The sequence below is a fragment of the Anguilla rostrata genome, chromosome 10, assembly GCF_018555375.3.
Source record: "Anguilla rostrata isolate EN2019 chromosome 10, ASM1855537v3, whole genome shotgun sequence".
Lineage (NCBI taxonomy): Eukaryota > Metazoa > Chordata > Actinopteri > Anguilliformes > Anguillidae > Anguilla > Anguilla rostrata.
In genome coordinates this window covers 9,924,358-9,940,182 of record NC_057942.1, presented here as the reverse complement: position 1 = coordinate 9,940,182, position 15,825 = coordinate 9,924,358, and the positions used below count along the sequence as shown (strand labels likewise).

Here is a 15,825-nt window from a genome sequence, read left to right as displayed (position 1 = left end):
TCGACTTGGACTTAATCCAGTTAGTCTTAAAAACCACCCTTTCAATTTCCAAGGGCAGATCAAGACATGTCAGCATATAAAATATTTCTTCTTCGTCAAATTATGAAGGCAATGGCAAGGTTTGACATTTTTATTTTGTATTATTTATGATTACAAACACAACACATTCAATTCAATATGAATGTGTTCAGTGTGAGGCACAGCATGGTTTCCCAGTACTCACATACTTACCGGTAGAAGTCATGTCAAGAAAAGTTCCTCTAGGTTTATTGATGTAGGATTGCTGAGGTTTATTATTTCACATTTTTAAATACTTTAAGGCCAGTTAAGCTAAAACTGACCTTCAAATAAGCACTACACCGTTAAAAAAATAAGGGCTTACCTCCATCCTGCCGTGACTGCTTTTGCATTGTGTCATTAGTTACATTCTTTCAGCTAGTGATTTGAATATAACAAGTACATTTCAATATGAAAGCATTGATTTGGCATGTTCAGATACAATATTCAAGTAGAACTTGATCACCAAGAGTGGCGCTTACTCTTGCATCAGACACCAACATGCAGCTCATATTTGAAGGGAAATTGATAGAGACAAATTGCTTCAAAGTATTAACATTCAGATGCCAGTTCACATTCAAGTCCCTTAGAATTTGAAGGGCAGTCAATGTTCAATTCAAGTCCTGGGCACATGTGAACAAGATTAAAAAACAGGCAACTGTTGTTGTTGACCCCGATGAAGAGAATAACCACATCACAAAAGCACAATTTCACAAGTTGCAAGTGTCTTTTATTTTCCATAAGACGCAGTACAGTACATAGCCCAGAATACCGGAATACAAAGAGGGAGAGGTTGTGGGGGTGGCGGTTGTAATAGATGCAACCATTTAGGAAGAGGGATAAATGCACTTTCTAATGAGATGGCCCAGTGGTAGGAATGCATAAATTAGCTTTTGATTTAGCGGAGCATTTCAGTGAATGGAGTTTGAAAATCAATCCGTGCACAGAGTCCTTATTGTTTGTAATATTAATAAAAATATTTACACTGGATTTTGACCTGCAGCACCACCAAGGCCAATGCTCTTAAGAGCTCTTTAGACGCTGTCATTACCCACTCCTATTTTAATGCACAACCTTTCTGCTTACAAACTTGAGCCAAATCCTGTTTCCTTCCCAATTAAAAACAGTATCATTTCCCTCCCCAATTCTCTCTCACAAATGAAAACAAAATCTGCGATGGAGTATTGCCAAGCAGAAAAAAAAAACTGTAAAAAGTCTTCTCGTGTCAAAAAGAGAGAAAATATTTAATCGAAGATTTCCCAGGAATTGTTTTAAAACAAATCGATCATTTACAATGACGACAAACAAAATACAAATACTTTTTATAAAGGCTATTGATCAAACACTACATTTTGATTTCAACACAGCACTGCAGTGACAGCCAAATAAATATCTCTTGATAATTCATTTCTGTTATGAATTTAAATGATCTGATTCAGCAAGATAAACAATTCACTAAATATCACTATTATCATAAGTACTATATAGCATTGCCAGACCTCCCCCACCGGATAAAACACATCCCAGGTAACACATTAATGCCACATAATTGCTATAAGACTGTGGCAAGTCAATACAGTAACTTTACATGGATGCTACATAACTGTAATGAGAGCTTTAGGTCATAGCTGGGACAAGTTTCAAAATACTTTTACATATTCATTGGCAGTCTATTGCACCAATTTTGACCGAGACACTTTACCCAAACAGTTTAACCTAAATGAAATCCCCTAAATCAGTGTGCCAGTCAGTTCTAAAAGCCTTGAAATGAAATGACGAGTAATTCAACGCAAATAAACATGACAAACAGTTCCGATAGAATAACGAAATGGTCTGTAATTAAAGTGGACCTCCCTGAGACAAAGATCACATCACCACTGTTATCTCCAAACCACATGAGCAGACTGAAAAAACCACCTCCGGACAAAAAAGAGAATCCTAACGGAAATGCCCCTGGTGTAGCTACATAGTGGCCCAAAGAAAATCTATCAGACGATAACACATTCTTCTTAGCTCAACTCATAAACTGCGATAGGCTAATGAAACATGATCATTTATCACACATTTCCAGCACCGTAAACAAAATAATAACCACGACTTAGATCATTTTCCAATACACTTTGCCATTGTTAAAATCTAATAAAAATAAAGTTATCCTTAATTCGTATTTGCTCATAATGTAAATGCACATTTCACCCATATGACATAACATACATATGTTGCACAATACGGATCAAACTCTTTAATTTTGACAGAAATATTGAAAGTTTAAAATCCACTTCTTTCTCTCTTAATTTCTTAACAATGTACCAATTCTCTGAATGCTCCCATTCATTTCAAGTCAATGAGTACTAGGATTTGAAAGACAGGACTATGTACCTGTCAAACTGAAGACAGCAATATAAAAACAATTAAATAAACAGTAGTAAAGGAATGGTTTAAGTGAAATACAGGCTGTTGCAGGGAAGGCAGAGAGTATTTTGATCAGTGGAGCTGACTGACAAATCATTCCTAGGAAATGTATGTGAATGTAATGGGAGGGGCCAGGGGGCCGGGAGTGCATCGTGCACACTGAAGACTATTGCTATTGCTATTCTCTGCGTTCACATCCTGCTTTGTAAAGCTGACATCAGGAGTATCATCAACTGAGGAGACAAAAATCCTAATCTTCCAAACTGACAGAAATAGGATGAAAACATGACAGAGATAGATAGATAGAGCGAGACAGAGAGAGAGAGAGAAACAAAAAAAGTGGGACAAGCTGACCACAGCTTGTCTGACATCAATCCGATGGTTGGTTTCTTGTTCAGATTCACTGGACACACAATTGGTTCTTTAGGCTGAAAAGGAGAAAAAGATACAGATGGTCAGCTTGGTATTATTACAAAGATAACATGCGCCAATCAAAATATACACAAACAGCACTGATCCAGTCTATACAGTAGTACCTTAAAGCCCATATTGGAAAAAGTCTATAACTTATATTATATTACATTTTATTTGGCAGACGCTTTTATCCAAAGCGACATGCAAGAAGTGAATATTGTACGACATACAAGAAGTGTGACTCCCCCCAAATCTTAGCTTCAGCATAATAGCTCCTCACGTGTTAAGCAGAGCTGTTAGCCTGATAATTACACTGAAAGCGGTCTGTTTGACCCCCTGGATAAAGATGGGTTTTGCCTCCACGAGCCTGGGGTGTAGCCACATTGACTAGGAATCTTATCAGTCCCCGTTTTATTACACAGTCAGGTCAAGAGAGAGAGCACTTCCTCTTATCTCAGGGATATGGTAAATATGTGTTTTAGAATAATGGTTAGGGAAAAGGGCTTGTAATCCAGAAGTTGCAGCTTCAACTGCTGGTGTGCCCTTGAGCTAGGCATACGAATTGAATTGTTTTAGTAGAACATTCAGTTGTTTAAGTGCATGTAAAATTGTGACCTATGTACATTGCTGAGGACAACCTATGCTAAGCAATAATAAATAAATAAGCATTTCTGGGCAGGTAGGACTTTACAGACTGTGAAAACTAAGTCATATATGTTTTTAAAAATGTTATCAGTTTCTCAGACATGGTAAAAAGCCATGGTAAAAGAAGGAGGAAGCAACCAGCAAATTACATCACATTACACTGACTTCACGCTGGAAGGACTCTTTTAAATGTGGTGCGCGGGATTGGCATTATTTCAGGCCTGTTTAGTTGGCATTTTGCACAAGGGTCACTGGAAATCAAGCCTGCCTTCCGTCTGAATGTCAACCTGAAACCCAGCCTTCATGCCATTTGCACTGTGGCCATGACATGTTTATGACCCTCCAGAGTGTTAAATTATGAATTCATGGCCTGGGCGGCTGGTTCAAAAGTGGAAAGGTCGAGTTTCCATTTCTAGACAGAAATGGCACAGCCAGTCACAGGGGTAAAGCAGTTTATGTATTATTTTTATTTTTTAAAATAAGGATGCAAGAATGACATCTATTGAAAGTATTACACATTTGTACATGTTTCACAGGTGCATCAAATACTTCAACATGGGTTGTGCTGGTCATGATCCAAATAAAACAGATCCTGTAGAGTTTTGGGGTAAAAATTATGGCATTTCTCTTCTTTTTTTCAGAGGAAAGTGAGGCTAAGGAAACTAGTCTGCATTAGAAGTGTAAAATGCATCCCGGTTTGCCCATCCCTGGAGGAGGCTGAAGTGCAGGTAATGGGACTGCGGCACATTATCTCTGGGGTAACAGCTCTCTCATAGTCCCCTCTTCACCCGTCCATGAACATGATTAATCACCCTCCACCAGGTACTCCTCAAATCAGGCTAATTCCACACACAGCTGACCTATTGTTCCTGCACACAAAAACACAAATGTGTCTGCGTGTACACACACATGCACACACACACACACACACACACACACATGCACACACACACACAAAAGGTAGAGAGTGGCCTAAGCACACATGAAAAGAGAATTTCATTACAGGGGTGAGGAAACAGTGCCCCGGAAATCCTTTCAGAACTGAAATCTTCACTGCAAGCAGCCATTACTACAGGTGCCACAAGGACAGGAGGGAAGGGCCAAATTTCTCCTGCTTCAAAGCCATTGTTATTAGTGCATTTTATTTTCATCAAAAGAGACCCGCCACTCCACAATGCTGTGCACGAAAGCACTGCAACACCAGCTGTCCAAGAAAATTGAAATGCTTTTAGTTCTTGACACAGTGGTACACTTAGCATCTAACTGGCCCTCACTAATTGGACATCTGATGGAACTAATCATTTGCAGCAATTCCTTTTCATCTTTCATTTCTCTTTTTAAAAGGAATTTTTATATTCACGTTTTTCATTTTCTCCTAATTTGGAATGACATTCCCATCCATTGCTAAAACATCTTCAATTGATTCAGGTGAGCACAGAGATGCAGAGAATCCCCATTGCAGAGGATTCTCTTGTAGAGTTGAAAACGCTCAATAGGGTATGACCTCCTGACAAAACCCTCCCTTCTGTGATTTAGCCTGGTACTACATTCAACAGTCTATGCTTTATCTTCATTTTAAGCAACCGCATTTTGCAGTTTCAGTGCTAGAAAGCTGCAAAGCCAACCAGGTCAGGCATGCCATTACACACTGTTGTGACATGTCTCCTATTGGCCAAAGGGCATTTGTTTGATAGGAATTAATGAAGGAAGATGCTGAACACACAAATTAAAAATGCAAAGTTGGAGAGCATGGGGTTGTGCCTCATGTTGTGTGAGACTCTCAAACATCAAACTGCTTCATTTGTCCAATTAACTGCATAATTACAAACAAGTTATCCCTCATGCTGGGTAGACTTAAACGCAAAGATAAAACACATCCAAAAAGACTTCCTATCTCAACCTGAAGAAGACATACATAAAAACTTGCTGTGTACATGGCGTGTGTAGACAGTCTTTTCCCATTTGCTCTGCCATTAACAGAAATGTCACACTCACCGAGTATGCGTACGCGTAAACTCACTCCAATAAATGTATATTTGCTGACATAAATGGTTGCCGTCCTGTTTCTGACTATATCTTTATTGCCCCATTGCACACCTATTTGCTAGGACGAACGGTCCTCTTCCCCCAAAGAGGCACCGCCATCGCTATTAAACAAGCTCATACGGGGGTTTTCGATTTTGCCTCCGCTCTCCTAATTCAGACCGAACGCCGTTTATTGCGCTGAATACTCCTGCTCAGCATACTGACAGGCGTCCTTTGGAAGACCGCATTAATGCGGGAAATCAACCATGACACTCAATAATTGCCGCAGTCAATGCTGCGTCTGACTGCATTCCCGTGCGCAGGCCAGGGCGAGGAGCTCTGCCAAGCCGTTGCTCGGAACAGTGCGGACGCTGAACCTCCTGACGGCCGCTTCCAGGTCCACCGCACGAGAAGAATAAAAAAACGCCATTTTGTCGCCCTTCATTGGCGCGACACCTCCCATCGCTTTTACAAAGTTCAATTTGCATCGTTTCCCCAACGATACCAAACATAGCATAAAATAATGTGTTTTGGTAATGTTCATGTCAACTGTGCTGGACGGCAGAACTTATTTAAAACCCTTTTAACCCTTCACTGCCTGCTCGGAAATCCCTCTCAACACCACTACTGTACCTTCACGTCGCAGGAAAGTGAAATTTCAACCAGCACCATCAAGCCCCCCTATTCCACTCAAGGCAAAACTGCCTCATGGTTAATCCATGAGGCGGTGGGTGTACATTACGCAATTTTACTGGGTGCAACTGCCGTGGAAAGTTAACCACCTGGATCCACTACTCCCGTGCTTCGTGCATAATGCTCATTCATTAATAAATGACAAATCGCACTGTGGTATTCCTCTGGTGAGTCGGGCTCACGTGGGACCTTATTGCACATCATATTTGTAATCCGTGCCAGCGTTTTGACCGTCAAATGCCAGCTCGCTCAGTGGCAGACGCAGTTGTTCTAACCCCTTGATATCTTACTAACGCCCCTTGGCTTATTCACAGTGTGCCACAGACGCATTCCCTTTCATTTGTATTCTGATATTCATTGCTGACAGCCATTGTGATCACTTCCTATGCGTGGTTTGATAATAATGATGCAGATAGAGCTCAAACGAAAGAAGAAATGAAAGACGGTAGCCTCTTGACTCCACTCCACACGCTAATATTCTTTTTTATCCTTCCCACTTTTCCGAGGAACAAAGTCATACTTACCCAATAAATTATGAATGGAGAATAAGCAAGGTATCAGCTTTTCATTTGGTAATTTAAAAGTCCATGCACATGCAGCACATTCACATACAATACTGCGACATTCTTGGCATCGCCTAATATTTAATTATTTAATTTTTTGACCATATTTACTATTGGAGAAATCTACCTGAACACATGACACATGTATATCTGCTTCAAAAAAAAATTCTGTCAATTTTTGGCACGTTGTTTTTGAATATAGATGAAACGCCCATGATTGGGCTCTAATAATTCATCATAATGTGAAATCATATGTCGGAGTGCAGAGTGCCATGCAGCATCCTGCTGAAAGTCACGCTTCAGAACCCACCATTGGCTGCCCCAGGACCGCTCGACATAAGGAGGATTTCAATCAGAGACCGCTCAAAGCCAAGCCCTTGGGACTCGAGCGCACATTAAAATGCATTTGAGGGATGAGCAAAGAACAGCAGAGGGAAATCGTGTGGCCGGACGGGGAGGGAGGAACAGGCATTTTGCGGAGAGGCCGGTGAGTGAAGCAGAATCGTTACGATCCAGCAGGTCGCTCATCGGACCTGGAGCTGACGCTGCAGCACATAACACAGTCCAGTGTTGGCGAATATGGGGGAATTAACGAGTCGTTTAACAAGGGACGTAGGCTGAATCACACAACGGTCAGTTTGGCCGCCGTCTCCTCTTCCCATCTGCGCTCTCTTGTTTTGACTCGGTGCCTTAAAGCTCCACGTTTGAAGCCACCCTGCAGCCAGCACCGCTGATTGATTTGGAGGATCGACTCGACCGAGCTATCGAACGGGCACATACTGTACCGGCACCAGTGCCAGCCTGGCCGTTTTTTTTCCCAAGCCATTTCCGAGGTGCCGGCCGTCGTGCCATCACACAGCAAATGGAGTCCGTTAAACGAGGCCACCCCCAGTGCTGTGAGACGCTCTGCGGTCTGACAGTAATTTAGAATTCAAGCACCTTTTTGGGGAAAAAAGAAAAACGAAACAGAAAACCCCGGAGCCTGAATGGGTCAGAGAGGAATGGAGGCTTACGGTTGCCCTTTCAATGCATCTTCGGAATCAATTGTTATTGCCACCCCCCGAAGGGCTTTTCTCTCCGATCTCCTGACGCTCAATAAGGCCTCCAAATTTATCCTGCTAAAGTGTTCTCCCCAGGAGTCCCCATATGTCCATTTGCGCTGCCATTGAGGCAGGATGAGTTGCCTGTCATGGCCTCCGCAAATAAGGCTTTTATCTGTTCGGCTTCGGTTGCAGTGAACACAGAGCCACGCAATACAGCGTAAAGCATAAAATATGGCGCTCTTACTGTACGTCTTGAAACCTGCTTTAAACACCGTCTCCTGCGTTTGACCCTGTCAGTATGACTGTATCAACAAGCATTTTACTGTTAGTTAAGCAAAGGTATTATAATTAAATGAAACAGTAACACTATTTCAAGAAGAGCTTCCTTTTGCAGACTGTAAGCATGCACATACTGCACAGTACACATTACATAAATCCGGTGCATTCTACGCAGCATTAATCTAGGGGCATATTAATCTGTCTCAGTGACCCAGCCTGTGGGTAAGCATTGAAGAGCACAGTGTTAGACTTGTATGTCTTGACTGTTACCTGGGAGAGAGGAAGAAAAAGAGGTGGGTAAAATAAGTGGATAAAAGAAGCGGGTAAAAGGAGTGGCTGCTGACATCAATTGCACTATTTTGACTTGTATGCGGTCCCCACCACTCTGGGGGCATCGCTGTGCCGCAGTGACTGAGATTGTACATCCCCACTGCAGTGGTGACAGATCACCTCTATTAAGGGACACGATAAAGATGTCAGTTCTGACCATAACGAAATAATAGGGTACAGTTTTAATGGAAAACAGCTCTCTCTCTCTCTCTATCTCTCTCTGTCTGTGTGTCTCTCTCTCTCTCTCTCTCTCTCTCACACACACACACACACACACACACGTACAGAAAGCCATTTCTGAATAATTTTCCACCTTTGTTTATAATACTTACGGGAATTCAAATACCACTGAAGATCCAAACTTCACACGGTCTGTTTTGAAAACCGTGAAGAGCCAGCACTTAACTTCGGGGAGCTCAGCTCCTGAAAGCTCCTTTGAAAGAGCAGCCTTACAAGGCAGATAAGCCTCTCTACAGCTCTCAGCCTGGGTCCCGCTCTCACTGCCGAGGCTATTCTGCCTCGGCAGAAATGTTAATGACTCAAAGGTGACAACAGGAAAAAAAAGGTTTAAAAAAACAGAGTCTCTCATGGTTAGAGGCTGTTGCATTTGTCAGATCTGTAAACAGTGACATTTCCCGTGACAAAGACAAAGCCTCCCTCTGGATGTAAAGGAAAATGTAAATGTCAGCGAGCAGAAAAATGATACTGCATTGTGGAAATGGTCACCGATGGGTCAGCTCTGCAGAAAACCATGGGATGGATGTGTACAGCGTGTATTCATATTTTAATTAGGCAATGGTAAGCATCTGAATGCCATAAAATATTCCATTTCTAATGAGCCCCTCTGTGATCACATGACAGAGGTGACTGTGAAGCCACCGCTGAAGCCAGAGCTGAACTGCTTGTGTAGTAGCACATATGCGTTTCTTCTTTGCGTATTGTAGTGTGGTTTTTAATGTCTTGCACTGCTCATTATTTTTCCAACACATCACACAAAATGAATTTGATGCTTTAAATGAGACCAATGAATAAATCTTTGTCTGAATCCGGCAGGGCTACAATACCCTGTCAGTGAAGGGAACACCCCGGACGGCGACTGGCAGTTAGGCACCAATGCATTGACGGCTCAAAGGATTCTACTCTTGACGTGCTCTGCAGGCAGATGTTACAGCTATTAATTAAGAAGCAAGATTGCAGAGGGGAAAATATAAAAAGGTGCGCCAATATGTTCAGAGCACTGATAAAAACCCAGAGTGACAAAATCATGATAAATACCCAAACCTTTGCTAACCCACACATGGGAGCATTAGTTAATACAGTGTTCGCACTAGCTCATGGGATCAGCTTGATAAAGGACCCTGGTAGTACATTATGCTTCGGGGAAGCAACATGAAATGTGAAAGAAGATTCACTGAACCCAGGAGTGCAGCTACAAGGGGGAATATATCCTTGCCAATGGGAAAATATTTCTGCCAAACAGCCAGACAGAAATTAATATTTTTACTTCTCTTGAAAAGAGGAAAAAATCGGTTCCCTTCTGCATTTTGCTCAGCCAACTTTACATTTACTGAGTTAAACCACCTCATCATAACCTGCGCATAACTGCCTCTTTGATTAATGAGGTGAATTCTTGTGAAATATTCAAACGAGAATGTCACAGGCGTAAGAATATTATGAATTGCTACTTCATCAAACTGAAGGCGAAAGCATTTAATCAATAGCCGAACCGCTTTTTCTTTCTTAATACCTGAATAAACACATGATGATGGTCAGTGTATTTGCTCTGTGTATTTTTCCTGTCTAAATTCATCATGGAAGTTAACTGGAGAGGCTAGCAGGCAGGCAGGCAGCACACACACACACACACACACACACACACACACACACACACAAAATGCCCCATCATATTCATTTATTTTTCCAGAGGTACAAATCAGACATAAATATTTTAGGCAGAATGAGGGGCAGATGTCAAAATGAGTGGGCCTATTGTTATACCTATAGCTATGACAGGACGAGGGGGAATAAAAGAGATTTTGGAAGTGCTGACGCCTCAAAGCACAGGCCTCCTCCTGATGTGCCTCCCTGGGCTCCCCCTGGGGCAGGATGGGTGCGCGGTAGCAGGTGTATACAAAGTCCAGAGGGATGAAAGGAATCCCCGTTGCTGTGCAGAACCTGGGGGGGAGGGGGAGCACGGAGAGGAGGCCTGGTGCTCAGCCAGATGAAAGCACAGAGGACACAGCTGGGGAAGGTCCCAGGCAAAGGCACTCACATTACTCATTATCATTGTGTTTCATGTACCAGCTCAGGATGCCGCCAGCAACTCAAATAAGCAGAACACATCAGACCGTCTTTTAGTCTGTCAGTTCAGCTGGGCACACATCACAGGGGCAACTCCACTCCAGGTTTATTAAACAGGACTTTGGGGACAGTGTGCAAGTTTTGCTTTCAGGTGCATACACATACACAAACACACACACACATACACACACGCATGCATGCACACACACACATTTGCATGCACACAAGCACATACACAGACACAGGCATGCACACACACTTACATGCACACATGCATGCAAGCACACACACACACACACAAACTTAAACAGGTGATCATAGCATTTTGAGGTGGCAGCGGGGTAAATTCTACTCTGTTGCATGTCCTTAAGACGCCAGGTCACTACAGAAATATTGGAGCAAAGGAATAATCACTGAAATGAACCCTGATTGCCATGTCACATTTTCAAAATGAGTCATATCTCAAAATGATATTCAGAGTATCCATGACAAACATATTCATATGCTTTCAGGATAATAGACATGCAGCAGTGATACTGAAACAGAACAAATCAGGGCTACGCACTTCCTGTCAAAAGGCTTCAGACGCGTAAAGGCTATGGGGAGTGAGAGGGGAGCAAATGTATTCCTGCAGAACATTAGCATACATAGTTGGGACGTGTGGGGGGCAGGACAGTGGTGCGTTCAGGCGTTGATGGATAGCTGCTCTGGTCACCAGCATGATAATGAGGTTGTCGGCCTGACTTGACCCATCGATAATGGAGGAGCACACCGAGGAAATGGACCAGCTCCTCCAGAGCCCTTTGGGCCTCGCTGTATGCACACCCCTCCATTTTAATCACATACACGTGCACGCCGGCCAGCTCCTCCTGTCCCTCACCACCGCGCATCCTCTCGTGATGGATGACATCACTTCCTGCAGCAGAAGCCCCCGTTCCTCAAAATGACACCGGTGGGACGCGTAGAGCGATCGTCCCGTGTACGAAATAAAGCTCGCCGATTCTTAGGAGGAACACGGTTCCGTCGCCTGCGAGATTAGCGTGATCTATCGCTCGGGCACGCACCAGCACCGGGACGCTCCATCATCTTGCGACAGGGGGCCCACCATCCTGGGCCCCCGAAACCCGCCGTCCTACGCACAATCCTTTAGAAAGAGATTTCGGTGGGGTTTTAAAAAACGTGCCATCTCTCATCTGAGCTCTGGTGAGAGCCGCGGGAGTCCCCGGCCCCCTTTGGGCTGACCTTCTCGGATCCACAGGTTTTCGGGCCATTGTGCTCCGAGGGCCCGCTGCGTTCCTTGTAACTCATTTGGTGCTCGGAGTAGAGTGCTGCTGTGCCCTGCACAGAAACCCCTCATTGGACGCCGCAAGGGAAGACCAGTATTTGTGCCACGTAGCACGACGGCATAAAAGATATTTCACTCCGAAGTGCCGTCCCACCACTCCACCACACTAAAAAAAAAACGGCTATGCTTCCCCCCTCCCCCATTTTTTTCTATTGTATTTCCACTGTAAAGCGTCTTTGTAACAGTGCCTCTGTAAAAAGCGCTATACAACTGAAGATAAATTGAATTGAACTGAATTGAACAAGTACGAGCCACACAGTAACTTGGAATTCTTGGAAAAGGGGTATCATAGATGTAAAGTAAATCCATAAAGACATTCTTTTAAGTTCTGTCAAGGGTCTCTATTGGGATGTCGGTAGTACAGTCATGGATTAAAGTGTTTTTAAAGTAGCTACTGGGTTTGCTGTACTGAGCTGGCTTGTTAGTGCAGTATTGATTAGACACCATCTCAGTATCCTCCTCATTACTGGTAATTTGTTTTTCATCCCCCTTAGAGCTCAAATTGAATTTCTCCATCGAATTTCCTGGCACAAATATACTTCTGTGTGTGTGTGCATGCGTTTGTGTATGTGCATGCATGCGTGTGCGTTTGCGTGCATGTGTGTCTGTGTGTTGACTTGATGAAATACAGCATTGTTGTTAATATATATTGCACCCGGCAGACACCTTAATGACTTGACATAGTTCTTTGTGCATTGTCCTTTCAACCCAAGTGGCTATTCGTTAAAAGATCCACACATTGAACAAAAATCTGTGCCTAGAATTCATGTTAGGAAAGCAGAATCACTTCACAGAATACTGTGAAATGCTCCAGTCCATTCAGCTTCTTTATACCCGCTCCATACTTGAATGTAACGCATATTAATTTCACTGCTCAACTAACAGTTTTGCTTTTCCCATGCCTTTACTGTACCAGAAGCAAAATGAACAGATTGTTTCCTGGTATATAAAACACTGTAATAAAATCTCGCTCTCTCAATTCTCGGTTGAGGCAGAGCTGGGGGAAAATGGGCCTTTATTCTATCCAGCTCAACTGGCATGAAATGACCTAAATACACCCGTCAGAGGCAGTGTGGATTCGCACAGGAGCTCAGCCCAGAATTGCTGCGAGTGTGTGTGTGTGTGTGTGTGTGTACGCGCTGCTGTCCTGTGGGGCAGGCCTGAGGATATCTGGGCCACTGTCCGTGTGTGCAGAGCGGGGGACGGAAGCTGTGGTTGCAAGCAGGCACATCACTGGCTGCTCTCCACATATCCAGACCCCAGAGGAGTTCCCCTCGGCACCTTCCTCGGTCCGTTGGGGGTTGGTGCCGTCAAGCGCGGCCGCGTTAGAGGGCACTTAAACACCGCCTCTGCTTCCGCGCCGGTCCCTCATCGTGCAAAAGTAGCTGACATTCAGAACGCAACCCCCTGGACGGACCTGGAATTCCTATCGGCCTCCCCCTAGTGTGCTGAGCTGGTTTGCCCGTACACTCTGGCATGACCTGCTCATCCCTGAGCGTGCTCTACAGCACTGCCTGCTGCCTGCGAATGAGAGGAGAGAGAGCACAGACCAGCAGGCACCACCGCCTCCAATTAGCGGCTCAGCAAAAGAAATGAAAAATAGGCTCAATTAGACAAATCTAAGAACTAATTGCTTCCAATACGTTTAGAGTGGCAAGAAAGGCAGAAAACCCGACTGATGCTCCCGGACATGTTGCTCCCTCATTCTCTCTCTCCCTGTCTATGCAAATCGTTGCCCGTTTCTCTCATCATCATTTCATGATGTCATATGACCTTGCTGTGTCCACACCGACATTAACGGAATCAAGCCACAGCTTCATGTTATAGGTTTATATTTTATTAATCAACATATAATTTTTACCTCCTCGGACTCATTCTATGCTGTATTACTTTGTTTACACCAAGCGCCTGTGTATATCATTATGAAGCGGAAAGATAAATTATATGTATTTGTCCCTGCTTATGTAATGGTTTCCCATGCAAATTTTAATTTCAAATTTTTATAATAAGAAACAGTTGCACCACATTAATCACTCCTTGAAAGCTTGAAGACATTTCTTTTTCAAATCATATGTTTGATATTTGCTGTCCAGATAAAATATGGGCATTAATATAAGTTAAAATTTACATTTATTATCTATGTACTGCATGTTTACATTTCAAATAATGGATTTAGTGCCACTTTTTATATGATTTATGGAGAAATTAGCCACAGGCCTACTATTATTGATGTGCTGTGAGATACCTCTCTCTCTCTCTCTCTCTCACTCTCTCTCTCTCTCACACACACACACACACACACACACACACACCATCACGCACACAGTAACAAGACAGTTCATACTGTCGTGAAGTTAAATTACAACGTTCTTATCCGGGGTTATTTTAAGAGCCTCCTTAAATCAGTGTTTGTGAAAACTGCATGCCTTACACGTGAATGTCCCTCTGTATCATTTGCCAACCTGCACTGAAAGACACAGGAAACCCTAGGCATGAAGACATATACTAATTATGAAACCTATTTAATCATAGTCCTCTATAATAATCACGTCAGGTGGAAATATTGCTGTTCTGTTGCACCATGACATGCATAATTACAGATACACAGTGTAGTTAGTTTGTGATTTCATAAAAAATGTAAAACACATAAGCAATCTTTTGCTGCAGGACTGGTCCCTGAATGAGCATTATTGTGACTAGGTAGAGATAAGGAAGGAAAATAGGCTGACTTACATGGGAAACATCAAATTAATCAACATGACATTTATTGACTTTAACCACTGTTGTCATACACAGAAACCTGACCGTGAATAATCTGTGATAGGGCTTTTAAAGGACAGGTGAAAAGAAGAAGACACTTATTTTGAGATAACCTCACAATCCCATGAGAGGATGCAGAATAATGTTGCTCGTCTGTTATGAAAATGCAATCTATCGGCTTGACAATAGGGGGGATTTTGCATGGAAGCCATTTCATGAAGACTGGCTAATAACCTCTCGCTCAAATGTCATTACACAGCAATCCTTTCATCCCTGATAATTGGATTTTGACACCAGGGTCACAAACAAGAGCACCTTCCTCATTCCCTCGGCCTGTAATTCTGTTTCGCCGGCCCGACCGCAAATGCTTCACTCCACTGCTAACGAGGGTGCGAACGCTGACACTTACTTGTTTTGGTGCTTGGAGCCCTGCAGGTGTGCGTGATACTGCGCCACAGAGTTGAGCGTGACATTGCAGACATCACAGGTATAGCTGCGCTTCAGACCTGGGGATAACACACAGACAAGCACACAAATGCACATGTTGCCTCACAGTCGTATACTTATATATATTTCGCCAGAATTCGGGAAAAATAAATCAGTCAGCAGAAGATAACACAGCCAGCAAGCATTTTTTGCAGTGAACTATCTTCACCTAGTGTCTCTTCCTTCTAGTGTACTAACCTGCATGGCAGAACGATTTCAGTTAAAGAAAATAAAAACCATGAATGCATGTGAACTGAAGGTTAAGGACAAATATAACTGAATTCTGTCAGATACTTCAGGAGTGTAATAATTTGTCTCTGCACTTCAAAAGGTGGAGCACCTTTATGATGAATAAGAAGTGAAAACTTTGACAAGGAAGCTTATACGGGGGATTAACAAAGTTTAGAACAGCGTGTAGTTTATAATTAGTCATGTGAAGGAACAAAGCACATGCTATTCTGTCCTCTGTAAC

At 43.0% G+C, this 15,825-nt stretch overlaps 1 protein-coding gene across 1 annotated transcript in view; it reads right to left on the bottom strand.

Annotated features, from left to right (window-relative positions):
* Positions 1 to 765: 765 nt before the first annotated feature.
* The window catches only part of LOC135264924 (zinc finger matrin-type protein 4-like), an 87,527-nt gene continuing 72,467 nt past the window's right edge, over positions 766 to 15,825 (bottom strand). The window contains exons 6-7 of the mRNA XM_064353952.1: positions 15,277 to 15,373; positions 766 to 2,897 (exon numbers count right to left, since the gene is read on the bottom strand). Coding sequence (XP_064210022.1) covers positions 2,870 to 2,897; positions 15,277 to 15,373 — 125 coding nt within the window. The 3' untranslated portion in view covers positions 766 to 2,869. The remainder of the gene's footprint in view (positions 2,898 to 15,276; positions 15,374 to 15,825) is intronic.